Raw genomic sequence first — 27,254 nt, 5'->3', positions numbered from 1 at the left:
ATCCGCAGCACTTTTAACAGAGATCGACCAGTCCGCATAGCCACCAGCATAACAGAAGCGTGCCCAGAAGCCGTCTAAAGGGAAGGTGAACTTCAATGGACTGTACATTTGAGGGCAAATAGGAACACAATGACAATTTAGGAGACGCACTTGGGCAACAAGGCAGATGCCACACATTCAAGTATAAAACTGATCTTTTGTGTTCACATTTCTGCTTTGCCTTACCAAGACACTGTGCATGCAGGCAGGGCCGGTTCAAGGACTTCCCAGGGAGAGCGCTATTTTTGAACCCACAGCTCTTTCGTACAGAAGGTCCAAATTATATATTCTTTCAGCCAAAATGGTGCACCCGGTTCCCCAGGCCTCGAATGGCCTTAGCAGTGCCACGGCGGAGCACATTGGTCACCTTCGGATGAGCACGCGAGGCAGAGTTTGCGCCAGCTGAGCATATGACGCAGCAACTAAAATATTGCCTCCCAATTTTCAAAATTGTCATTTTTCCTCTAGAGAGAATGGTTTATCATCCGAAACACCCCAACACACGTTCTGATCTGATCCATATTGTTGTCATACATTTACCCAAATTTGGCAAGGGGGACTAGATTTCCGTACCTTCACGTGAGACTTTGTGTCAATTGAGGGAGGCGCTGGTGGCCTTTTTGGACTTGGCGCTTTACCTATAAAAAAAAAATAAAAAAAATGTAAACAATCTTTAGAACACGGCTTGCAGCAAGAATACATACATTGTCATGCCCCTAGGAACAGCATGCTTTGCACAATTACGTCTTTAACGTTTTCTAAGTATAACGCTCAAAAACATTTTTAAAAGTATGGCAACACACTGAGATTGGCGCATAAGTAAAATGGGACAAGGCATTGCAGCTCGTTCATGTAAAGTGCTCGCCACGACTCGGCCGTGTGTGGCTGTGGAAACGTTTATTTAGTGTTGTTCATAGGTTTCCAACAAGGAGCAGAAGACGACGAAGACACTTTTGTCCTCGCATGCAATTTACAATCTTAATTTCTCTGACTATAATTAATATAACTAAGCAGGTTAATTGCCCATGGCGACATCTGTAAGTAACCAGCATATAAAGAGCTTTCATCCTGGCAGACCACAAGCGTGGAGGTCATTTCGTAAAACCATCTTTTTCTATAGATCCGATACAGCGATTCACGCATACCAGCGTAGGCTTGCGACTGACACTGCACTTCTATTTATATAAGAAAGCCACAGAGCTATGGGTGGAGATGCTTGATCCAGTGCTTCTTAATCAGTGGAAAAATCTACAGAATCGTTTTTACCTCATCTGTTACAATACAGAAAGGGGTAAGCACGCTTCACCACAATACCAGATGGCTCGGTGCAGCCCTACATGCTAAAATTAGTCCAGTTTCAAAATCAGCCAAGATGCAGGTTTTGATACAAGTCTGCAACCTTTGCATTTCCAGACGTTTTGGACTATGACATCCAAGATCCCTCACCATCCACTATGCTAGCTAGCACTGATGGGAGTTGTAGTTCAAAACACCTGGAGAGCCAAAGGTTGTAGACCTAGCTGAAAATACTATGCAGTGATGGATCCAAGCATTTGCCTTTGGCATCCTATTGACTTGGTCAGAAGGTGCAGAGTTAAAGCAATACTCCGATGATGGTGCAGACGCGGTGCCGGTGCCCGCAGCATGCCCAGTCCTCCGACTTGTGACCTAGTGTAGCGAATGAACAATAGGAATGAAATCCTACCCCTCCAGCCCTACCCAGCAAGTAGCAGGGCTTTTTGACCAATCTCTCGACAGCTATACAGAAAGCTGCAAAACAATATTTGTATTGCAACCACTACACATGTGCAATTAAAGTGTGTATTCTGGAGCTCACACAGTGTTACTTAGGGCAATTTTGTGTTTGGATGTACAGCCTTTTCTGTGGCACCGAAAGCAGCCGTCAATTAGTGAACACAAAAACAAAAGAAGGTCCCTTTATGTACACCAACAGCTCATAGTCTCCCTCTTGTGGGGTAAATTTGGCCCCAAGATTCAAATGAACTGCCTCTGGCCGAGTTAAGCCCAAATGGTGCAGACATATGAAAACACACTGTTGGCAAAGACAAGGCCAGTATGTAATTCTGAACCATTAAGTAAAAATGTTGGTTTTAGAAAAAGGAAAACATTAAATTAAATGGGCCCTATGTTTGAATGGCAAAGCCCAAAACCGGAGGCCTACTGGCCGATACATGTGTCAAAGCCCCAATGCAACTTTGCTAACACAGTGCTGCCATGGAAATGGGTGCATTCTGAAGTATAGAAATAAACACGTACAGATGCAACTTCACCGCAGACGTAAATTCAAAAGGCACACATTAGGGAAACTGGTGGCTACAGAAAAACTGTTTTAAAATAAGCTGCGAGAATGAAGATGGAAGCAAAATGCATCTCGTGGGATGCATTACACTGAAGCAAAACGTATATTGTGGAAAAAATGAATTTTAAAAAGCAGGATGTTTTGTCATCAGAGACGACTTTGAAACGTGTGTATGTTTAGAGACCTTCCCCATTCGATTCAAAAGCCCAAGCACTGCTCACCTTCCCCTACATGTACCAGGCACAGATGGGCAATCTCTTATCTTCTGCAGAGCCAGGATGGGGTAGAGTTGTGCCTGACCAAGGTTTGTTGGAGTGAACAGATGACCACTGAGTTAACAAAAACTGAACTCTGAATAATAGTCAAAATTCAATTCAATTTTGTGGTGAATTCCTGAGCTGAGGACAATTGACACGCACCAGAGAATGTCAAAAGAGTCAGGGGTGGAGTTTTACCCATTTACGTGAAGAGGATAAGGAGACGAGGGCCCAGCCATTAACTTTGAAAGAAGATACTTGTGTTGTTGCAGGCTGAATCAACACTGAGTGCCCAGGAATATATCAGGGTCTTGGGAAGAACAGATGTGGGATAAAGTGATGTGAAAAGTATGTATGTCATTAATAAATCTGTGTAGAGAGGCAGATGTGCACGTCGTCTCTAGTGCCCGCCATTCACCTCAGTCATACTGGAAGAATTATCGAAAGGCGCTGTGTCCGACACCAGATATCATCCCAATAATGCATCAAAGATATGAGCGGCGTTATGCAATAAGGCAACTGTATTGAATGTACCCTGACAATGACGTAGTGGAAGGATGTCTGCATACACTACTTAACATAGAAAAGCTACAAGTGAAATCAGGCCAGAGTAAGGTGACGTCATGAAGAGAAGATACAGGACGCAATGAAAAGATATATGCAAATACTTAAAGAATGAAAATGTAACTTAACAAGGGAAACATGTATGAGAATACGAAGAAATCATATCCATTGAGAAGATAAGTGATAGAATCAGTAAATGTATATATGCAGGAACGCAAGGTAGATAAGACATATAGAAGCTTGCGGCATGAGAATATATAACGTGAGTAAAGCAGCCATGTTGTAAAGATGGACGTCGGAATCGTGTTAAAAGTAACCAAACTACCACCAGGGCTGCTGAGCAGAAAGACACTGGAAAACAGCTTTGCGTGAGGAACAAATGATGTGTCTGGCTCAGGGTCAAGGATGACAGTGAAAAATAACTGCAAGGCACAAGGGGAGTCAAAGAGGATAAGCTACATATGCACAACATGTTTCTCTTAGATTATGCAAAGGAGAAAACATTTGCAAGTGGCAAGTATTATTAAAGATGAAGAAAGCTGTTACTATGTATAATACAGCTTAATAGCAGAATAAGAGGTAGTTCAAGGCGTGTCTACCTGATAGGGAGCAGCCAATTATGGTACTAACATCTACATAATGTATAAGTAAATAGGTTTCCTTAATCAATCCCTCCTTTCGATAGGTTTATACTGTTTGCCACGTAGGATGACGAACATCAAGGTATAAAGCCTTTGTATAATCAAAATATAGATTAGAGTATGTGAGCTGCAATCTGTTTGTTCACCAGGTTTCCCTACTTTATTGGAGCCGATAATAAAGTAGTATTTTTCCATATTCATTGAGTCTGTCCGGTCATTTGGGTCCAAGAACGATTATTGGTAATGTTATCTGGCTCTTGGCATGCTCCAGGTGCTAATGCACATGTGCCATAGGTGTGTGTATATAGAGAATCATATTTTGTCCATTAACTTGAGAATCGCGACACTTACAAAAATAGTTAATATTCGAGAAGCCTATGAAAAGCCCCATGTGACAATCCAACTTCCCTCAAACTCCAACCAGGTAAACCAGGGTTATAAGTTCAAATGTGATAATAGCTCCCCATATAAAGTCACGGAGCAGAGAGTCGGGACTATGGTAGCTTATTAAATTAGATACCCATCCATAAAATCTTGTGATGCCAAATGTGATCTTGTTTGAATCAATCATAAAAATCTGCCATTCACACCTGCAACCGCGTGCCAACATGAGGCACAGTGTGTTGTGTGATGAACCTATGGATCCCTCACCAAATCCCAGCCTAAAGTCTCCAAGGTTGTTAGGGAAAGGCAGACACTTCCTGATACTGACCTTGGGGCTGGTGCTCTGTGATAGGATCACCTGAGAAGAGAAAAGGCTCAGGGAAGTGAGAGGAAACAGTGGGGCGAAACACTGTATTCATCTTCCTCTAAGGAAGAGATATTACAACTACCAAAGTAGGTAATCGCTTGTTCACAATAATTTAACTGTGCCTCATGTTGAATACCTAAATGTGGGTATAATCAGTCAAGACTCGTGTGGCATAAAAGTGAATAAATCCCAGTTTCAAACGCATAGAGCTAAATGCTTCCCTAGCTTAAAAGGGGAAAAAGAAAAGAAGTCTGTAAATAATTATTGCCGAAAGACTTATTCCTCTTCACAAAAGAAACTGGTGACAGATATGTATAATATTCCTTTAATGAATGTTGTAGAAAGCAGGAGGCAAAACAGCCCAACAGAAAGAAAAACAAACTTTGACGACAAGGACTAAGTCCCATAAATCCCTCAGTACTAAGACAGGGAAGCGGGAGCAAGATGAACGAAGATGCAGGAGTGGTGAGCTAATTAGGCAACATGACCTACACTTGAGGGAGACTGCGGGGATTAAAAGGCCTCTTCAAGTGCAGATCAAGAGAATGAGCAGCAGGAGAAGCTGTGTATGATGTGGTAAGCAAGATTAGAGGAGTCCGAGGATGTTGAGACCAGTGCAGGTCCTGAGAGGGTCTCTGCTTCTAATATGTCAACCTGCAGAAGCCGCACAGCGGGAAGCGTGGAAGGGAAATGCTTACCCATTCAAATGGCGATGTGCAGAGATTGCAACCACAGGAAGCAGAAGTAATGGAATCAGTCGAGAGGTTCCAGGTGGCTGGGCTGCACCAGGAACTCCTTGGAGCCAAGGTGGCTCCAATTCAACATGGGGGACGTGAAGGTGACCCAGAGGAAGGTTTGCCTGGCCGGGAGAAGCCACGGGTACAGCAGTCCTGTGAGCACCAAACGGAGCACAAGAGAGCGACGTACCCAGTGAGTCTGCAGCACATGAATGACTCTGGGGCGTTCAGATGCTGGCCGCATATGGCGTGCAGACAGTTACACTTGCAAGTGAGCGAGGACCCTGCAGATGAATGATGTGATGAACATTGAAGCCAAACACAAATGGTATTCAGTGAAACCAAAAGACTCTAGAACTGAGCACGCAAGTTGCAAGAAACTCCTATAACCCAGTGGGTAAGCCCTATTGAAATAAATACCAGGTGTGCAATCAATACACAAGCCAAAAGGGGTTGAAAACCTGGCAAAATAGTTCCAGCAAACATTGCCGAAGACCAGAGGGGTATTTTGAAAAGCTCAAGGGGTGTAACAAGTGCTCAGATTATGGGAGACCTACATCTGTAGTTGATAAAAACACACATTGCTAAAGCCAAGACAAAAGAAAAGCGAGACTGTCTTAATAACTATTTGGTTGTTGGTGCAAAGGGGAAATAAAAGGTGGTAAACAGGTTGCCCTGCTGAAAAAGTTACCCAGGGAGAGAGGAGCATAGTTGCCAAGGAGTATTGAAGAGCACTAATGTGGTTCATTGTTGCCCCAGAACTTGTATTGATGCTTAAGAAGGCCGAGGAAGTTGTTGCTATTCTAAATTGGAAATTACCACTGAAGCACTTTTCTGTTCTCTTTGATGAAGTAGACGGGCAGGCGAGTATACCCGTATGACAAGAAGGTATTGCCAAAAAGGGCCGGCAAAGGATTAAATTAGGTAGTAGTTGATCATTTATGTTAATTTGAGACATTCTAAGAAGAATTGTGAAGACTTGTCAAGGAAAGATTGCAAGACATTTGTTGTTGCTCATTTAATCAAGGTGAACCCTGTTCTTACTCTAGGGGGAGTTGGAATAGATTCTTTCTTTTTGAGACCAAAGGTTGTAACAAATTATCCTGGCCAAGACCATGTCTATTTACTTGGAGAAGACAAATATGAGACCGTTTTTGTTCCAAGAGGCATCAAAAATTTTACTTTTAATCTTGCTATAACAACTGAACTTTATGTGATGAAGTGCAAGTCTTTAAAACCAGTATTGGAACTTGTGTTAAACTGGACTTCGTTACTCTTGAACGATGCAGAAAACCCTTCTAGGGAAGGGAAATTCACCCCGGTTATAAAGAAGAGTCATTTGAACAAATTGTGAAACTAAATATATGTTATATACCATTGTTGAATTGAAGTGCCATATATTTCCTTATTGCTTTATTGGTTGTACAAGAGTGAGGGGACAGATATCTTTTTGTAAGAGTGTTTCCTTTAGGCAGGGAAATCCTCATCAGGGGAGGGGTAGTGAGGCATTTTTCCAACCTTTTTATTTAATAAAATGGCTTAAGTTGAGATCTCTGTACAAAGTTATCCGCATCACGTTTCTGACCGCTCACAATTGCGACCGGCATGATCAGACCAATTCAGAAATGTATAGTTTGTGATGCTTATATATAAATTGAAGAAAAGGGTCATGTTGAAGATTTTAAGTGTTTAGAAATGCCATTTCCAAGAGGGTGGAACCATAATTTCCAGAAATGGAGCGCAGTAACTACAAGGTACCAATCAATGCAAAGGGGGGATGACAATCGATGTCCAAACCGAATTATGAACCAATATGCTGGCATCTCATAATTTAGATATTTTGGGCTTAAAAGTAGATGCAAAATGGGACAGGAGGGCTCTTGCCAAAATGAGGACTGTCTGTCCAGAATGATGAGCCGACAAACTAGGATAGGTGTCTCAAATGATCTGAGCTGTCTAAGCTGAATGGAGCTCTTAAGACTTTTGGAAGTGAGACAGAAGGAGGTGGATGTGACTAGGGGAAAGACTCATATCCTGAGGGAACCAGGAAAGTGGGATTGATGCTGGAGGCCAATGTATAATTGAGCCTGAGAGGCAGTCTTACCCGATCCCTATGCTTCGCGTGAGATGACTTTCCTGAGCATACATCCAGAGAGATATTCAATGTAAGTACCTAATCCCAACAGAAGAAACCATTGTTGGGGGTCTTGTTAAATTGGTATCTTTTCTCACATAGACATAATGGCGAGAGCATCCAGAAGTAGACCCCTATCCACTGTAACTTATTAACAATGTCATTAATTCCCACATAGACAAATGATAGATGGTGATTTGGGAGAGGTTCGAAATCTCCAACCTCTCTCCCACTGTGAACAACGGTACAGCCCTATAAAGTAACTTTCCACCACCTGCATCCTTGTTGCAAACCTTAAAGTGTCCCTTAAGGGAAGGGGGATGCAAAACAAAATTTCAAACCGTTGAACACCCCTTGTGCCTTGCATTAAAACAGACATGGTGCCAAATACCAATTATATATCGTAGTATATGCTGTTCAGGAAAGTGTTTTCTAGGTTAAACAAAGAAAAACAATTGACTTAAAAGCACACTCTCGAGAGAGAGACTCCAAATTGAATGAGAGATTGTTTAATGCCTCGTGGTAAAGGAAAAGGGTTCATTATATATTGATGAAAGAGGTTGTTGATTAATGTTACTGTACCAGAATCTTTCTAGAACTAAAAGTGTGCAAGGAGGATCGAAGTGAACAGCGATGTGCATGTCCATTCTGTTGCCAAATAGAAAAGCATTACATTTTATTTAAAGTCAGACCATTTACAATCCATATGGTAAAGCAAAACTGTCATGCCATGTTTTCAGGCGGTGCCTAAATTAACTTGATATTAAGAGTATTTTGTGAGTCACCCAAGTATATGAAGTATTCTATGGACCTATGTTTCAACTTGGGAATAGAAAGTAAAGATAAAAAATGCACTTGTCATGTCGTAAATGTTCTGCAAATTTTAAAGTTAATATTTAGAAGGAAAGGTTGTGAGCCACAGAATAAGGTGGCGTGCATTTTGATACTTATTGTGTAATAATAATTTTGTCTACTAAATAATAAATATATTTTTTCTGCATACCGGCCTGATTCTTGGTTTGCCTACTGGAAAACGGGCGAGGATAACAGTGGCGTTATATGTATTAAAGACAGTGTTAGTAAAGAAGGAACAAGTTACTTACCTGTAACTGTTGTTCTCCAGCATGGGTCTGCCATGGATTCACATGCTCATGAATATTCCTCGTCATCAGGCTGGGAATCCCCGGTAAAGAAAAAATAAACTTTCTGTTTCGTTTCTGAACCGTCTTTCTCCTAACAACCAATCACTGGTCTTTGGGTTATACTGCCCCCAGCCAATGACTGCACTCTACCTAAGCCCCTCCTCTGGCAGCCATCTTCAGATTTGGTAGCACATAAAGTGGCAGTAGGCCCAACAGAAGAGCCGCAGAGGGGTAGGCGGGAGGGTTCGCATGTGAATCCATGCCAGACCCATGCTGGAGAACAACAGTTACAGGTAAGTAACTTGTTCCTTCTCCAGCATGGGTTCTGGCATGGATTTGCATGCTCATGAATACAAGAATACATTGCAGTACACACATGCACAACCACGGGAGGTAGCAAGGCTCAACATTAAGCATCTCTTACCTCCTCACCAGGCTCACCTTCAAGCGAACAGGTTGCGCAGCACTGCTTGGCCGACTCTGGACTCCTCCCTCGAATCCCAGTCGACGCAGTAAAATCTCGTGAAGGTGTGCGTCGACCTCCACATACCAGCCCTGCAGATGTCCAGCAAGGCCAAGGAACGCCGTAGTTTCAGCGATTGCTCTGGTCGAATGGGCTCTCAGACGGCCAGGCAACGGTTGGTTTGCCAAACGATGATAGTGTGTGATGCAGCCAGAGAGCCAACTGGAAATGGAACCCTTGGAGAGGGCCTTCCCTTGATTAACAGGTCCAAAGTTCACAAACAGCCGTGATGTCTTCCGAAAACTCTTTGTACGGTCCATGTAGAACTTCAACGCTCTAGCCACATCCAGCGAGTGCAAAGTCCTCTCAGCCGGAGACAAAGGCGGCAGGAAGAAAACAGTTAACACCAAGGGCTCGTTGAGATGGAAGTCCGACAGCACCTTGGGCATGAAGGAGGGGTGCGTCCACAGCACCACCCTCGTTTTGTCAAGTACAGAAGCTTACAGGAGAGGGCCTGGATCTCTCGCACTCGTCGTGCTGAGGTGATGGCCACCAGAAACGCTGTCTTCCACGACAGAAATTTCAGAGGTGCCAAATTCAGGGGCTCGAACGGAGGACCCATGAGCCTAGTCAGCACCACATTGAGTTCCCACGCCGGGGCCGGAGCCTTCACTGGTGGGAACGAGCGGAAGTGTCCTTTCATGAACTCCTTAACCAGGCGATGCGACCACAGTGACGACCGCCCCAGAGTTCTGTTGTAGCAGAAGATAGCCGCCAGATCGATCTTGATAGAAGCGTGTGTTAGCCCCGCATTGCCCAGGGACAGCAAATACGGCAACACTTGAGGGGCCGTAATCCGTAGAGGGTTTATCTTCCGTGCACTGCACCAGACAGAGAACCTCTTCCATTTATGTCCGTAACACTTAAGAGTCGAAGGAGCCCTGGCCTTGGCAAGTACCTCCTTGCAGTCTGCCATGATCTCGTATCCACCAAACTCCAGTGCTGCAAGAGCCAGGCCTGCAGGTTCAGCGACCCCGGGTCGCGGTGCAGAATCGAGCCTCATTCCCTAGCGTGAAGATCTACGTCTGCCGGAAGCTTGACTGGAGGGGACGTTGACATGTCCAGAAGGTCAAGGTACCATATCTGCCTCGGCCACGCCAGTGCGATGAGGATCATCCTGCACCGGGTCCGTCTGAGTTGACTGATGAGTCGCAGAAGCAACGCCAATGGTAGGAACGCATAGAGAAACAGACCATCACAGGGGAATGAAAACGCATCCCCCATGCTCCCTGGCTGGGGAAACCTGCTGGCGAACCTCTGGCACTTGGTATTCATCGCCGTCGCAAACAGATCGATCTGGGGATTGCCCCATCGTCGAAACAGTAGGTCCACCTGATCCTGCCGAAGTTCCCACTCGTGGCAAGAGCGCAGCTCCCTGCTGAGTGAGTCCACAACAGTGTTCTTCACTCCTGCTAGATGAAAGGGTACCAGGAACATCCTCTGGGTGACGGCCCACTGCCATAGGTCCTATGCTTCCTTGGAGAGCTGGGATCTGGTGCCCCCCTGCTTCCGAATGTAGAACATCGTGGTGGTGTTGTCGGTGAAGACCTGTACCACCTTGCCCTTGAGGGACGGAAGGAATGACTTGAGGGCCCAAAACACGGCTCGGAGCTCCAGAACGTTGATGTGCAACGATCTCTCCTCTGGGGGCCACAGGCCTCTTGCGTGGAGATTTCCGGTATGTGCGCCCCATCCCTCCAAGGAGGTGTCCGTCGTCACCGTCTCCTGATGTGCTGGGGTTTGAAAGTCTGTGCCCGCCGTGAGATGCGTGCGGACACCCCACCACCGAATCGCTCAACGGAATGTCTTGTTGAGGGCGATCTTGTCCTCGAAGCTTACCGCCACTTGCATCCAACAGGCGTCAAGGAACTCATGCAGCGGCCGCATCCGCAGCCTGCACAGTCGCACGAGGTAGATGCATGACAACATCATGCCGAGCAGGGACATGATGGACCTCCCCCTGGCCACTTCCATGGTCAACAGCCGTTGTACCTTGCCCAGGATGGCTTTTATCTTGTCCTCCGACGGTGAAGCCAGGTGCTCCACCATGTTGAGTTGGGCTCCTAGGAACAGAGCATCCTGCGATGGCTCCAAGCAGGACTTCGCATAGTTTATCGAGAACCATGAGCAGACGGATGGTCCTCGCTGTGTGCTCGCCAGCGAGTTCCCTCGGGTGAGCCAATCGGCCAGGTAGGGGGTAGACCTGGCTCCCTGCAGGCACAGCCGCGGCGCCACCATTGCCATGCACTTGGTGAAGACCCTTGGGCAGACTTCAAACCAAAGGGAAGGGCATTGAATTGATAGTGACGCCTTTTGCCCACGAAGCGTAGCAACTTTTGATGCCCCTTGTGTATGGGGATGTGGAAGTAAGCATCCTCCAGGTCCAGCGACGACAGGAAGTCTCCTTCCTCCAGCTGTACCAGCACGTGCTGAAGGGTGACCATTCGGAACTTCTGGGATTTCATATATTTGTTGAGGCGGCAGAGATCTAGAATGGGCCGCCAACCGCTGGTCTTCTTTCGGATGAGAAAGTACCGCAAGTATACTCCGGAGCCCTGCAGCCTCTTTGGGACGAGCTCTATCGCGCCCTTTTTCAGCATTGCTCGTACGTCCAGAAGTAGTTGTGGAATGTGGTTTTCTTTCCTGGCCACAGGTGGAAAATGGGGTCACCTCCTTTGGAACTCCAGGGTGTGTCCATGTGCCAGGACGTCCAGCACCCAACGGTCGGTGGAGATGGACTTCCACACGCCGATGAAGTTCGCCAGCCGGCCTCCCACCGGGGTGCTCGGGTGGGGGCCCGACGTCACGGCCGGTTCAGTCCTGCTTCGCCGAGGCTGTGCCACCTAGGGTCCCTTGGCAACGACAACGGTTTCCTCTGCCCTTGCTGCGGCCTCTGTAGGCTTCCTGGGATGAAGAGTGGGCCGCTTGACGGTACGAAGAAGAGCTGCCACCGAATCCTTTGGAGGCACCCTGTGATTTGCCTCCGGGGGACCGAAAGGACGGCCGCCATTGCTGGAGTGTGCCCAAGGCACGGGCAGTCTCGGTGTCTGCCTTAATGGCCTGCAGTGGCTCATCCACCGCCTTGCCGAACAAGTTGTCTCCGTCGAAGGGCATGTCCAGTACCTTCGCCTGGACATCCTTACGGAAGTTGGTGGCCTTGAGCCAACCACGCCCACAAAGACAAATGCTGTTGCCCATCTGGCGGAACAGCGATGTCCGTGGCCACCGTGATGGCATGGTCCAAAGCCACCTCGCCTTCTTGTAGTATCTCAAGGGCTTCCGCCCTCTTGTCGCCTGGGAGGAAGTCCGAGAGAGGGCCGATCCTGTAGATTTGTTCCTGGCTGCCGCAGAGACCACTGAGTCCGGGGACGGCAGCGCTCTGAGGCATATCCGTGCAGAGTCTGGAACCCGGTATTTCTTCTCGTACCGGTCTCTCTTCGCCGGGGTCGAGGATGGGTTCTTCAGGAGGGACAGTCCTTCATCCCAGATATCGTCCAACAGCGGGACTGAGAGTACGGTCTTCCTCTTGGCCTCTCGTCGCTGATAAAGGAAACCCTACTTTTCCTCGGGTTTGAGCTGGAACAGCCCTGAAGCCCTAGAGATCATGGCGTGGAAGGATGCGATCTCATCGGGGGTAGAAGCCCTGGGTACCAGCGACGGGAGATCCATTCCATCGTCGTCGTCCGTACCAGTCGTCGCTGTATCCAGCCCAGTCGCGTCCCTTGGCGGAGTAGATGAAGGGGAGGTGTGGTACGGTGGAGGAGGATGGACTAGTCTCCTCTTAGTTGGTGGATCCTCCGACGGTCCAGGTGCCGGATCGCCCGTCGGCGTGGGCAGCTTTGTCCGTATCTCCGTGCACAGGATGTGCAGAGCTTGTAGGATGTCCTCCGATCTATCAGTCGGTGGTAGAGGCGGTTGCGACAGGAGTGTCGGGAGCGGTGTGGGGTCCGGTTCCTCCCCGCCTTGCCATTATTCGTCAGTTCCTTCGTCGCACTCCACATCGGCCTCGTTGGGGTCCTTCCCGTAGGACTTGGCCTTAGTGAACTTCTTGTCCAGCAACGCCTTCAGGCCTGAAAGCTCCTCCTCAGAAGAGATCTCCGAGTCTAGCTGGACCACTGCACCCCCCACCCCTTCTTCTCGGCCAAGGGCAATGGTCTCGGGCATCTTCACCGGAGTCTTTTCAATGGGCACGAATGAAGATTCCCTCCGGGTGGGCAGTGAAACTCTCGTTTTGGTGGATGCCTCCTGGGAACCCATTTCCGCGGCCTTCACCAGGGATGCCACCACTGGTTGTATACGAATTGTTTGTTTTACAACTGTTCGAATGACAATTGACCTTTCCACAATTGACCGAATTGTGAAGGTCAATTGTACCATATATGTGGGGGGAAACCCCCGACAATCCCCCACCCAACGCCAAACCCCCAAAACCCATAAATTGCAGCATTGGATGTGGGTGGAGTGGAGGCTTAACGTAACCCGGTGAAACTGACCAGTACGTTGGAGAACGCGCTGGACAAGAGAAGCCGGGTGAGTCAGTCCCACACCCCCTTTCCCAAATACTGCTTTTTGGCCGCGCAAACACTTCTAGATTTAAAGCAACACTATTCAGCCTTGCATAAACCCACAACCAGCACGATCAATTGTGAGAAGTGCATTTGGATCCTTCACGGAACACGAAAGCAAACATTTTTCCGAGACAATCTTGGAATTGATTATACCATTTATACCAGCTGGTAAATTAGATTCGGATATACCAAGCACATTATGGCGGCTTCCCAAGCCCATAAAGAAGCAACAAGAAAGGCACAAGCCTTAGATTTATTTAATGAAACACTTAGCATAAGGCATAAACAACCCAAAAGTACACCGGCTGCTGTGGAAAATAATGAAATTATTAAGAACTTGAGAAGCTACAAAAGAAAGAAATTAGCAAATGGTGGGAGGAGCATTCTTTGAAAAATTATATTGAAGTCGGAAGAATACCACGGGGGTTAAGGATTTTAACAATTCCTTCCTTTGAAGAACAGGATCCGGAAATGCTCCTTGAATGGAGTGAAGCAACTAGCGGATGCTCTAAGACTTTTCTCAAGCTATTAGTCAAGTATGCCGGCACGGATAGAGCTACACTGTTGGACAAAATTTAGGAATTGGAAGACAAATTAAAATTGATACCTGAAAGCGAGGAGGCAAAAAAACTAAAAAATAGCATGATGAAAAACATGGCCAATTATGAAGAAGAGATAAAACAGAGGAAACAAAGGAAATTCCTGAGAGATAAGGAAGACTATGAAAAAGGGAGAGTGTACACGTTCGCCAAAAGATTTGAACAACTAAGACAGACATCAATCCCTGTTGTAAAGACAACATCAGCAACAAGAGAGGGGGATAGTGGATCTATTTCCTCATTATCCGAATCGGATGTGACTGGTAGTGAAAATGAAGAGCCAAGTATTAGGCTAAATTTTTTAGACGAAATGAGACTGCTCTGCGAAGATGGCAAAAAACAAAAACAAGCCAGAGGTGGAATATCAGCAAAAGGCAGAGGCGGAGGAGGCCGAAGAAAACGAGGAGGGTGCAGAGGGGAAATAAATGCCCCGAAGACTACCCCAGGCAGATTGCTACGCTCTGGCAAGTAGGAAAAGAAAGTGAAGATATTGAGACAAGCTTCAAGATCATAAACCTGTCCAATCACACTTTAACTAATAATCAAACCAAGTTGTTAAGTATGGGTCTCAACTTTTGCCCTACAGCAAGTTTCAACTACGTCCAAACTCGGATAGACTTCGACCATTTTATTAGAAAATTACGTCTAAAAAAATTCTTTGCCAGCACAGATTTTAAGACACAGAAAAAATCGGCATCTGAAGGAAAAACTGACATCACCATTGCTGAAATGGGGGTTCTTGCCGATCTAGTAGAGCTCCAAAAAGGTGGAGGAGCGAATGAGGATAAAGAGATCGAACCTATTGATTTCAAAGAATTAGATATAAGAACTGATTGGACAGTAAAAAGTCGATTGAGACAAAAATCTAAATTCAATCCCATGGTAAATACCGCCAATAACATAGAAGCGTTCCAAACACTTGTAATTGAGGATTTAAAAAAGTTGAGACGTAAGAAAAGTCATAAAGAAAAAAGCAATTTGACTATGAAGGACAGAATGGCTCTCAAAGAACTGAGCAACTTACCTAACTGTGTGATTAAGCCTTCAGACAAGGGACGCAATGTAGTCCTTATGACTCGAGAAAACTATGTGAAGGAGGCTTACAAACAATTAAATGACAAAGAATGCTATGAAAGATGTGGAAAAGATTCTATAAAAGCATTAGAAGATAAAATAAAGAATTTTACAGAAGTTTGGGAACTAAAAGGCATGCTGACCGAAGAAAATTGCAAATTTCTACAAACGACTAACTCCATTACACCAACTATATATTTTCTACCGAAAATACATAAAAACAGCAAAAAACCACCAGGAAGACCGATTGTTTCCCTGGTAGGGTCAGCGTTGGAGAATATGTCGAAATTTGTAGATGAAATTCTCTTGCCTTTTGTCTCTTCACTACCTTCCTACCTCAAAGATACAAAGGACTTTCTATCAAGAGTTAACAATATACCCTGGGAATCCAACTTCATGATGGCAACAATGGACGTGGTGTCTTTATACACGTCAATCGGCGACAATTTTGGCAAAAAAGCATGCGAGAAATATTTGAACACCAGATCTCTCAATTATCTAGAACACACGCAAATGATCATAGCTATGATCGACCTCTGTCTTACCAATAATATCTTTGTCTTTAATGAAGAATATTTCAGGCAAATACAGGGCACGGCTATGGGCACAACTTTTGCCCCATCCTATGCCAATTTGACTATGGGTGCCTGGGAAGCTGAAGAAATATGGACAGAACAAAATCATGAACTAACCGAAAATGTGGTTATCTGGCTCCGATATATAGATGACCTATTTGTAATCTGGAAAGGGACTGAGAATGCCTGGTGTGATTTTGTGAAATTATTGAATCAAAATGATAACAATCTCAGATTTACAGAAACCCACAGTTATTCATTTATAACCTTCTTGGATGTGAATTTAAGAATAGTGGAACAAAATCTAACGTGTGAATTACACAGAAAACCCACGGGATCCAACACGCCACTACATGCCAAGAGTGGGCATCCAAAGAGTTTAATCTGGATTATACCATATGGAGAGTTTGTAAGAATAAGAAGAAACAGCACAACTCTCAAAACATATGATGAAGAAAGCAAGATCACGGCGAGAGGTTTTCAACAACAATGTTACCCTAAAAGAGTCATCGAAAGAGCATATTTAAAAGCTAGAAGTCATGATAGACTTAAACTTTTGGTTGACAAAGAAGAAGAAACTACGAATAAACCAAATGAGGAAGTGCGTCTCATACTAACGTATGACAGTCAAACAACAGAGGTCAAACGTGTGTTACAGAAACATTGGAAAGTTCTAACCATCGATAAGGATATCGGGGGTTTGCTTAAGAAATATCCAGATATCAGTTATAGAAGAAACATTTCAATTAAAGATAAATTGGTCCACAGTTTTATGGGTAAAAAGGAAACCAAAGATGCAAGTGCCTGGTTGAGTAATCGGAAGAAAGGTTTTTATAAATGCACTAGATGCAATGTATGTAAATTTGCTATGAATTGTGCTACCTTTAAGCATCCAGTAACAAGTTCAACCGAACATATTAACGAAAAAATTACCTGTGACACTGAATACGTAGTTTACGTCTTAGTGTGCGAATGTAAAAAGTGGTATGTTGGAAGTACCAAATGCAAACTGAAAATAAGGGTCCAACAACATGTTAGAGCCATACAAAACAAAGATGCGAACTATCCTATGGCAAAACATTTTACTGAATGGCACGAAAGCAATATGAACAGTTTTGCTTTCTTTGGAATTTGTGCAATTGAGAATGGCCCTAGAGGGGGCGATCGCGAAAGAAGGCTCAGACAACAAGAAACCCGCTGCATTTTAGACTTCGAAACCAAACAGCAAAAAAGGGCACAACATAGATGAAGAACTGTACACTTTTTTAGGGCACTAATCCAAGCATCGTTTTCTTATATAAGAAAACTTGGCACCTCTTACCTACAAGGATTGACTTATGCAAATTAGTGATTTCATAAATTGGGTTTAAATAAGTGTAAATCCATGCATTGTTGCATATTTTAAATTGCACTTTTATTGTATGCTGTTATCGGGTTTATAGGCACTCCCTTTTTTAGATTTCACCACGTAGGTGTAGTTTTATCTATTGATTTTTGTATTTTCAAATAAACATAGCCTCAGACTATGGATAATGATGAGAAAATGGGAGTTGCAACTTAGTCCAAAAAATTGAAATAGATCTTCACACTGAATAGAAGTTTTAGCATTAAGCACTTTATGAAAATTAGAGGCTGAAATACACTAAAGCACTAGGCACTTTAGTGAGCTGCTAGCACTAGTCACTTTATTATGCATTATGCACTTTATGTGTGAAGAAAAAGTACATTCTCATTTTAAAGAATGGTAAAAGGTTGTCGTTAGATTTATGGTAACTCTGTTGAGCATAGTATTTTCAATGCAGGACCTTTGTTAAAATCAATGCAATGCTCTAATCATGAGGACAATTCATTTTGAGGTTAGCATTTATGTCGACATGATCACTTGATCACAATTTACGCAACTCAAAAGTATAGGGACTAAAAACCCTTCAAAGATGTCCGATAGCATTGTCAACAACATTAAGTCCCATCTTCTATGTTTACTGGAGTAGAACTCCCTTGTCCCATTTCTATGTCTGTAGGCACATGTTTGCATTTAAACAATCTGGTGGTGGCAAAATGGTGTTGTGAACAAGCGGCAAGTAATTCTGCGAAACGCGTCGATTTTCTTGGGAAGAATGGAAGATGTATTTTAAACAAATAAAGAAGCCATTAATGAAACGCTGATAACCGTCTACTCTTTGAAGCCTGGTATGAAGGAGAGTGCTCCTTAAATGACTGACGATAAGCCAGTTTTTTTGAATATATATATATATATAGGTCAATTGTGAAAAGGTAAATTGTGACCCTTTAAATTCGGTCAATTGTTCATTCGAACAATTGTAAACAAACAATTTGGGTAATACCGCCACCACTCCCATAATACATGGTTTGACCTGGTGAACCTGGGCCTTCACGACCTTAAGCGCATCTGAGGCCTTCACCGTGGGGGGAGGGTCAGCACCACGCTCCCCCTTGGCTTTCTCCGTCCGAGACGATCAGGCCTTCTCCCGAAGTTTACTCAGTTGCTCCGACTTCCTTTTCTTCGCTGAACCGCAGTGTTGGCTCGTGGTTGATGGCGCCAGCGAAGCTGCGCCCAGCCTGGCTGCCGAGGAGCCCGTACCCACAGCGCTCCTGGTGCCTGCAGACTCGCAGTGCTTTGCCTTTTGTTGGGCCCCTGTCGCCGGAGCACCCTCAAAGGTCTTAGAAGACCGCTTAGATTTTCTCTTGGGAGAAGAACATTGCCGGGGCTCACCTGCCGCTGGGTTCTTTGTCTCCAGCCACTCAGCGAGCCGCTTGTGACGGTCCTTCATGGTGCGGGAGGACATTTCCTTGCAGAACGCACAGGCCTCCTCCATGTGCAATTTTTCTGAGTATAGGCAGTAAAGGCACCGGGAGTGCCCATCCTCCTTGAGGACGTTCTGTAGTCCACATCCTGGGCAGATCCTGAACAGAGGTGTCAAGTCTCCTTTGTCTTCGGCCATGTCCACACTGGGTAGGCCTCAAGTATCTTCTGGAATCCTCCAAGAAGTGAAGTTCGACGAACATTTGCCCTTGAGGGGCTTAGAAGCTTCCGAAACGGGTCCACGTTAATCGGATGAAGAATCAGTGTAGCTTGAGGCTCAATTGACTGAAAAATAGAGAAAATTCTCTGAAAAAACACAATACGCAGTAGAAGCTCGGGAGCTATAGCAAGAGGACTCCCAACACTTGAATGTGTGGTAAAAATCTGAAGATGGATGCCAGAGGAGGGGATTAGGTAGAGGGCAGTCATTGGCTGGGGGCAGTATGACCCAGAGACCAGTGATTGGTTGTTAGGAGAAGGACAGTTCAGAAACGAAACAAACTGATGTTTTTCTTTACTTAGGATTCCCAGCTTGACAACGGGGAATATTCATGAGCATGTGAATCCATGCCAGACCCCATGCTGGAGAAATAAAAAATATTTAGATATTGGTGTGCGTTTTTGATTGGGTTGGGGGACGAATTCCCTGCATTAATTGTTGCCCCATACACATATCGTACACTCTTCACCAACCAACACAGACAGCACAAGCAAATCTCACATAACATGCCAGAGACCCGCGGTCAAGAAATCTCAGGCTATGGCCTGACACGTCGCTGCTTCCAAGATCATCATCATCTTCCGATTAATGTTTTTTAACACAAAAACCAGGAGGCAGCACAGGGGGTTTGAAGATTAAAGGCGACTTAACCATTGTCTAAACACATACCAGCGTTACGCGCTCACACCAAGGACTACAAATATGTGGGACCGCACTGCACCCCCATGCCACCCCACTCTACCCGCGCTACACACGCACACAGACTGAAATCTCGATCATGGCACCTATTGCGTCAGGCTTCATTGCACTATGCTAAATAATGGAGGCGATGCACGTCACATTAAAAGAGGAGAACAGGTTTTCAGAATCTAAATGTTGGTTCTTCATGACTCTGCAGCGGTTACCTTCATCTAGAGAACCCGCTGAATGCGCAAAGCGGCAGAAATAACCATTCAAACCGATGCTCTCTCTAACCCGCTTCCTGTTCATGAGCCAACATTGCCACATCAGGAGCCTGGGCAGATGGCACGACCCCGAATACTGGGACTGTTGAAGCAACAGAAGGGTGCACCACAAGGGGAGGAGACGCCTTCGTGGAGAAGTCCTGAAATGAAGGCATGGCGTCTCGCACAACAGTATGATCACGTGCTGTGTTCATCGGGGTAGACCAGCAGCTTGCATCCTTTTGCTCAGCCCTGGCCTATAGGCAATTAAGTCCACACAACTCAAGAGCCGCACGTTGCAGGCTGCTGCCGTGGAGTAAGCATTTAGCAATGACTTCCCTGTGAAGTCCAGAGAGAGAGAGCCAAGGAAACGCTGCAGATGTGCTTTATATTCCTCTCGGGCAGCTGTTCTCTTTTCTAAGGGGGTCAGTGTCTGAGATGGGTCTATAAACTCTCATATGTAGAGTGCCTGGCCTTATGCTGCTTTATGTGGTTTCATAGAGAAATGTTACCATTTAATGTGCACGTTTTATTATTGTATCGCAATCGAAATAAACAAATTATGATGACTCACCCAATACAGACAAACGTTCAATCTGAATAACACGGGGGCCATTCCGGTAGGAACACAAGTATATTAGTTTTCGGCCAAAAGCATTGAAATGAAAAGGCTCCAGAAGGACAGGGCAGCTTAAGCCATGGTTAGGTTGCAGCTTCCCCAACACGCATGTGAAGGTCTCTTGTGATCAGAGAGGAAGCTGCAGACATCCATGAAGTCTTCATGGGCTTCCCGCCCTCACTCCTAAGGCAGCTCCTACACTCCTGGTCCTCCAGCTTCCAGAAGGGATATTTTCTGAGCCTCTAGCTCCCACTGGGCAGGGCTAAGGGGATGGGGGTGGAACTGATGGTGAAGCATTCTGTCACTAAGTAATTCATGCCATTGCCATTATCTGGGTGTTGCAGAGGATTGTAACTTCAACATCTAGGTCCACTTGTGACATATGCAGTTGTGTCAGATTTAGAAGTTGTGCTCATTTTGCATTTATCTTCTTTCTGAACGTTCTTTATGGTTGATGCACTGTGATGTCACTTCCTACCAAGTTATGCCGTAAAGTGGCTTGCGACTTCACTTCCTGGGATGCCGACAGAGTTCACAGCATGGTTGATGTCACTCCATCTAGCATCAACAGTTTGGTGGAATTGGCTTTTGAAAGCTTTTATGGCAAGGGATGTGCGAGATGCTAAGACTTAACGACTGATTTCCTGGTCTACCAGCACAGGGGTGAGAAGGTTCTGCAAGTACCCAGTGCCGAAGCCAGGAAGGCCATAGAGGCTCTTGGCAGTGCCCTTTTGCTTTAATACAAAGGGATCAATTATAGCCAACGAGGTTTGTGGACAGGGGTTGTCCAGTATGCCATGGTAGGAGTCACCACTCATTGCTCTTGTTGAAGTTTCTTTCGAAATATTCTTTATAGAAATTGGCTCATCTGTTTGATTTGAATTGTTAGCAAATTTTTCTTGGTTGCAAGAATAGTGTGGTGACCACCATTGTTATGCATAACCCTGCGTTTTAAAAACCAGGCAGCTGAAATCATTTTATTATTTTAGTGTGGTGGTATGAAACATGTCAAAGGGACCTTAGCTGAAAACCCAGATACAACTGAAAGATGTAGAGAGAAATGAGCGTTTGTGAAAGCACGACTACGATCCATTCCAATTCATAATCGGTCACCCTAGTGGTCTCTACTAAACCAAAGTCCCAATGAGTGAAAGAATTCGGATTCTAAACGGAAGGTCATGAACTAACCTGGGCTGGGAGTCGGCGTGCTTGGAAGGCTTTCCTCCTTTTCAACGGGGCTATTTGGAATTTGCCACTTCTGCTCAGAGCGAGGCCAGTCATTGAATAAGTCCGCGGGAGGAACCAAGCGTTTCTTCGTGCGACTTGGTGAAGCAGAAGGCGCTATAAATAAAAAAAACACCCAAATATTAGCCTTGTGAAATACTGCAACGAACCACAATGTGAACTCTAAAGAATTTTGATCTAAACCACATCTAATCCCCATCGATTAATATCAGATTTTTTTAAAAAATGCATTCCTTGTGGCCAGGGGCATACATCATGTGGGCTCATATGGAAACAAATCAATGGCAGTAAATGACAATTCACATGGACAATAAAGGTGAGCCATCGGGAACAGTGTCCGTTGAGTAGGCACTCATTGCAGCAACATCAAGCTAATGCAGACATAATGACATGGAGTGACAACAGAATCTGCAGCTGTTACTTCTTCAAGCTCAGTTCGATGGGAATGGCCAGGGTCGAAAGTGAAGGATTTATGCAATTCTGTAGGTGTCAGTGAACTCCTCCACTCAACCGCCATGTTCCCAGGAAGTGAGTAGTCCAATGATTTTGAAAGATGCTGACAAAAGGGACCCCTGAGTGGGCAGGGAGAAGAGCCTTACACTAATGTGATGCGTATTTTTCGCTGTCAACCCAACAAGCCATGTACTGTGGAGTATCAGAAGAAGGATGCAGACACTATAGGGACATGTTTCAAATGTTGTTTTAATAAAGAATAAGAATAAGTCAGCAGTCCAAAACTAATCTAACTGGAACTGCTACTATTCTAAATAAACTAAGGTCAGGAGAATGGCTCCCTTTTCCTGAGGATACATTTTGTATCAGTCTTTGCATTTCTTGTTAATAGGTAATCTTCAGATAGTCTCTAGATACTTGCTGTATCCCTTCATGCAGTTATTTCAATAGCTATTCTCTCCTCAGGAAGAATATCTTTCCTTGACCTTTTATATTTCCTTTGATCCTTTTTAGAGGACTTCCGAGCAACCTGGAAACGAACATTCTTCTAGTTCGGGCTTTCTGGACAATTGTGGTTCATCTTACTCTGACACGCTCTGTCTTGCATATTGTTTACTTGGGTGGCCTCAGAGTCTCTGTTCATAAGACTCTTTCCCTTAGGTTCCTCTCGTCCTGTCTTGAACAGTGTATCTCCTTTTCCTCTTCACAGGGTATTGATCTCTGAATTATCTTGTTCTCCCTCTCAGGGATTTCTATGAGCTTTTTTCTAACATATCATTCCAAGAGGTTTCTCGGTACCTCCATTCATTATCTTCTCTTTCTCTTATGTTCCTTTTGCTCCATGTTGAAGGTTTGGGTACTTTCCCCTTTTCCCAGGGTAGTAATGTCCAAGGTTGCTTTCTCTGCCTCACAGGGACTTCAATGAGTCGCTTTCTTACATAAAAGCAATTGAAGTTCATCAGTTTTGTATTCAACTTTTCAATACTTGTACTGGGATGAGTTTCCTGAACTGTAGAACGATTGCCTTTTGGCCTCCCGGTCTTCCCATTCTCCCAGTTACCTTCAACAACGTAGGGGAATGCCTCCGGGCTCTATCGGAGAGCTTCTTGCTCGCTCCTAGTTGTGCTCGGCTAACTATGGCTGGCGTAATCTTCCTGGGATTTTCTTTCGCTCGCACAGCATCCTTGTGTTCCCTCAGATCAGATTGCTGCTTCGTTCTTGGGATGTATCAGTGTTGGTTTGTGGGCTGTCTGGCCATCATGTTTCCTTCGTGGGCATGCCACCACCTCATTTTGGGATCTAGCCCTCTCCGCTTCTTGCATCTGAGATTTGCTGTGTCTCTGGCATCTCCCCCTTCAGTTCAGCACAAACTTGAATGTTACAGGCTTCGCAGCTCGCTTCTGCTCTGCCGCCTTCAGGCATTACAGAAAAAGGGGTCCATCCTTGCCTGCATTCCTCTCTCTCTGTTCTACAGGTACTCGCTATTCAACGTACTCATCTCAGTTGATTGGAGACTAGTATTTAAAGGGATGCTTTCTCTTTCTTCTTGATAATGGTATAGCTTGATTTTTTTTCTACACCTAGGTCTTGGGACTTCTAAGTCCTTGGTGTTTTAGAGAATCCCATGTATGCCATTACGTGCAATAGTTTCAGGCGTTCCTTACAGGAACTGGAAACCTTGTCCCCTAATGGGGAGACTCCCAGAGAGGTCCCACTTGTCTTGACCTCTAGGGAGGGTATTGCAGAGCGGGCTCACCTCCCTAGCCTCACAGAGGGGGGCTCCCTTTGGGGCAAAGGGACGAATTCCCTCGATTCGTCAGAGTATGCTGGATTTGAACAAAGCCACAACCTCTTCGAACTTAGAACTTTTTTCACTTTGAATTCACTTGGATTTATTTTCATTTTTTTTAAATTGGATTTCATGATGCCTTCTCTTCAAGCATCAACAGGAAGGCCACCAACCAGTCAGGCTAGTTCTCTGCAACACACCAATTATTAACACTTGCTCTCTGATTTTCAAGTAGTATTTTTGAACGACTCTTGTTTTTTTCCCTCTTATGTGCTGTGATTTAGGGGGTAATTCATAGAATTCAGCGCACAAGTGGCGCACGCGGCTGGCGCACAGTGTGCGCGTGCGAATCCCTGCGCCAGCCGCGTGCGCCAAAACCCATTTCCGCGCACAGCGTATTCATGGATTCCAGCCACCAAAACCAGCCGTGGCGCACAGTGGCGCATCGACCTTGCAGCAGCGCCAGTTACGCCCCCAAGAACGCCTTCCGCGCAGGGAAAAGCCATCAAAATCCCCAATCCAGCGCAAAGGGCTGCGCTAACCCTGTACCAGCACGGCAAGCGGGCTACGTGTATTTCAGGGGTTCACGTGAAGTTTCTCACGCGATCGTGCCTGGGGGAGCGTGCTACGTGTATTTCAGGGGTTCGCGTGAACTTTTTCACGCGATCGGGCCTGGGGGAGCGGGCTACGTGTATTTCAGGGGTTCGCGTGAACTTCCTCACGCGATCGGGCCAGGGGGAGCGGGCTACGTGTATTCCAGGGGTTCGCGTGAACTTTTTCACGCGATCGGGCCTGGGGGAGCGGGCAACGTGTATTTCAGGGGTTCGCGTGAAGTTTCTCACGCGATCGGGCCTGGGGGAGCGGGCTACGTGTATTTCAGGGGTCCGCGTGAAGTTCCACACGCGATTGGCCTGGGCGCCTGTGTTTCAGGGGTGCGCGGGAAGTTCCACACGCGAATAGCCGTGTATTTCAGGGGTGCGCGGGAAGTTCCACACGCGAATAGCCTGGCGCGTGTATTTCAGGGGTGCGCGGGAAGTTCCACACGCGAATAGCCTGGGCGCGTGTATTTCAGGGGTGCGCGGGAAGTTTCACACGCGAATAGCCTGGGCGCGTGTATTTCAGGGGTGCGCGGGAAGTTTCACACGCGAATAGCCTGGGCGCGTGTATTTCAGGGGTGCACGGGAAGTTTTACACGCGATTTCAGCAGGGTACGTGTATTTCAGGGGTGCGCGAGAAATTCTACACGCGATTGGGCTGGGTACGTGTATTCCGGGGGTGCGCGTGAAGTTCCACACGCGATTGGGCCAGGGGGAGCGGGCTACGTGTATTCCAGGGGTTCGCGTGAACTTTTTCACGCGATCGGGCCTGGGGGAGCAGGCTGCGTGTATTTCAGGGGTTCGCGTGAACTTCCTCACGCGATCGGGCCAGGGGGAGCGGGCTACGTGTATTCCAGGGGTTCGCGTGAACTTTTTCACGCGATCGGGCCTGGGGGAGCGGGCAACGTGTATTTCAGGGGTTCGCGTGAAGTTTCTCACGCGATCGGGCCTGGGGGAGCGGGCTACGTGTATTTCAGGGGTCCGCGTGAAGTTCCACACGCGATTGGCCTGGGCGCCTGTGTTTCAGGGGTGCGCGGGAAGTTCCACACGCGAATAGCCGTGTATTTCAGGGGTGCGCGGGAAGTTCCACACGCGAATAGCCTGGCGCGTGTATTTCAGGGGTGCGCGGGAAGTTCCACACGCGAATAGCCTGGGCGCGTGTATTTCAGGGGTGCGCGGGAAGTTTCACACGCGAATAGCCTGGGCGCGTGTATTTCAGGGGTGCGCGGGAAGTTTCACACGCGAATAGCCTGGGCGCGTGTATTTCAGGGGTGCACGGGAAGTTTTACACGCGATTTCAGCAGGGTACGTGTATTTCAGGGGTGCGCGAGAAATTCTACACGCGATTGGGCTGGGTACGTGTATTCCGGGGGTGCGCGTGAAGTTCCACACGCGATTGGGCTGGGTATGTGTATTACAGGGGTGCGCGAGTAATTCTACACGCGATTGGCCTGGGTACGTGTGTTCCGGGGTGCCGTGAACTTTCACACGCGATTGGTTGAAATCCACGTGTGTTCTGTCATCACGTGCAATGAGGGATACACCCTCGCATGTCACGTCACAGACGCGCTCACGCGCTGAGGGCCTTTGGTCCAATGAAAATGCGTATGCGTGCAGACGCGCTTACGCGCTAAGGGCCTTTCCTCGAATTACACGCTGACGTGCAGATTTTTCACGTGCCAAATCACTCCGTATCAAGCTGGCCACGCGAATACACACTGAAGACCACGCTCCTGCCCAGAAGGCCGAATCACTGCCCCCCCAGTGCCCCGAGCAGCCTCCCACGTGCCATCTGCTGCTGCCTGCCTGCCTGCCTGCCTGCTGCCACCGTGCCCTGCCATTTGGTGCCTGCACATCAGCCATCTGCAGGGGTCCAGTTGCTGTGTCCACCCCTGCTGGAACAGTAGACTCCCGACTGGGATACCATCGCTCCACAGCCCAGCCCCAGGACCCAGTTGCCCACCCACGCCTGCCTCGGGGGTCGCCATGTCGGGGCAAGCACCATCTGAGACCAGTGGCGACCCCCAGCCAGAGAGGCAGAGGGCCACCAGCTTCAGTGAGAAGGAAGTTGGTGTCCTGGTGGAGCATGTCCTGGGGCATTATGATGCCCTCTTCGGAAGACCACGCGCCAACAAGGAAGGACGGGAGAGGATCTGGGACGATGTAGTGGTTGCCATCAACGCGGAGGGGGTGGCAACCCGCGACATCAAGCACATCAAGAAGCGCTGGGAGGACTTGAGGTCCAGGACCCTCAATAAGGCCCGGCGCCTCGCGGAGGGGGGCCGGGCACGCCTGAGTGACATCCAGATGAGGGTCCTGGAACGCGTAGACCCAGCGCTCCACGCCCAGATCCTTCGGAGGCAGACCCATCTGGAGTTGGCCGGTAAGTGGCCAAGCATTGCTGTGTGAGACAGGGCATGTTGCAGTGTGCTGGTTGTCTGATACCTGCCTGTATGTGTGACATAGGCCATGTACGTATGTGTGTGTGCAGGGACATCATGGTCAGGCATGTGAGTACAGTGATGTGTTCTATTGCAACATGGGGGGCTCTCTGCGGAATGGACACATGGAAGCATGGCAGTCTCTGTTCCTGGACATGGGTGGGGGTGAGGGATGGGTGCTGGTCCCATGTACACGTAT

General features: G+C 46.7%; 1 protein-coding gene across 2 annotated transcripts in view; it reads right to left on the bottom strand.

The window, feature by feature from the left end:
• The window catches only part of MICALL2 (MICAL like 2), a 316,518-nt gene that overhangs the window by 63,133 nt on the left and 226,131 nt on the right, over window positions 1–27,254 (bottom strand). For both annotated transcript variants that reach the window (XM_069647644.1, XM_069647643.1), the window contains exons 10-11: window positions 21,720–21,872; window positions 613–677 (exon numbers count right to left, since the gene is read on the bottom strand). In XM_069647644.1, coding sequence (XP_069503745.1) covers window positions 613–677; window positions 21,720–21,872 — 218 coding nt within the window. The remainder of the gene's footprint in view (window positions 1–612; window positions 678–21,719; window positions 21,873–27,254) is intronic.

This window comes from Ambystoma mexicanum, chromosome 2q (genome assembly GCF_040938575.1).
Source record: "Ambystoma mexicanum isolate Mex_15411 chromosome 2q, UKY_AmexF1_1, whole genome shotgun sequence".
In the NCBI taxonomy this organism is placed as follows: Eukaryota; Metazoa; Chordata; class Amphibia; order Caudata; family Ambystomatidae; genus Ambystoma; species Ambystoma mexicanum.
The sequence above is the reverse complement of the archived record's forward strand: the minus strand, read 5'-3'. Positions and strand labels throughout refer to the sequence as shown.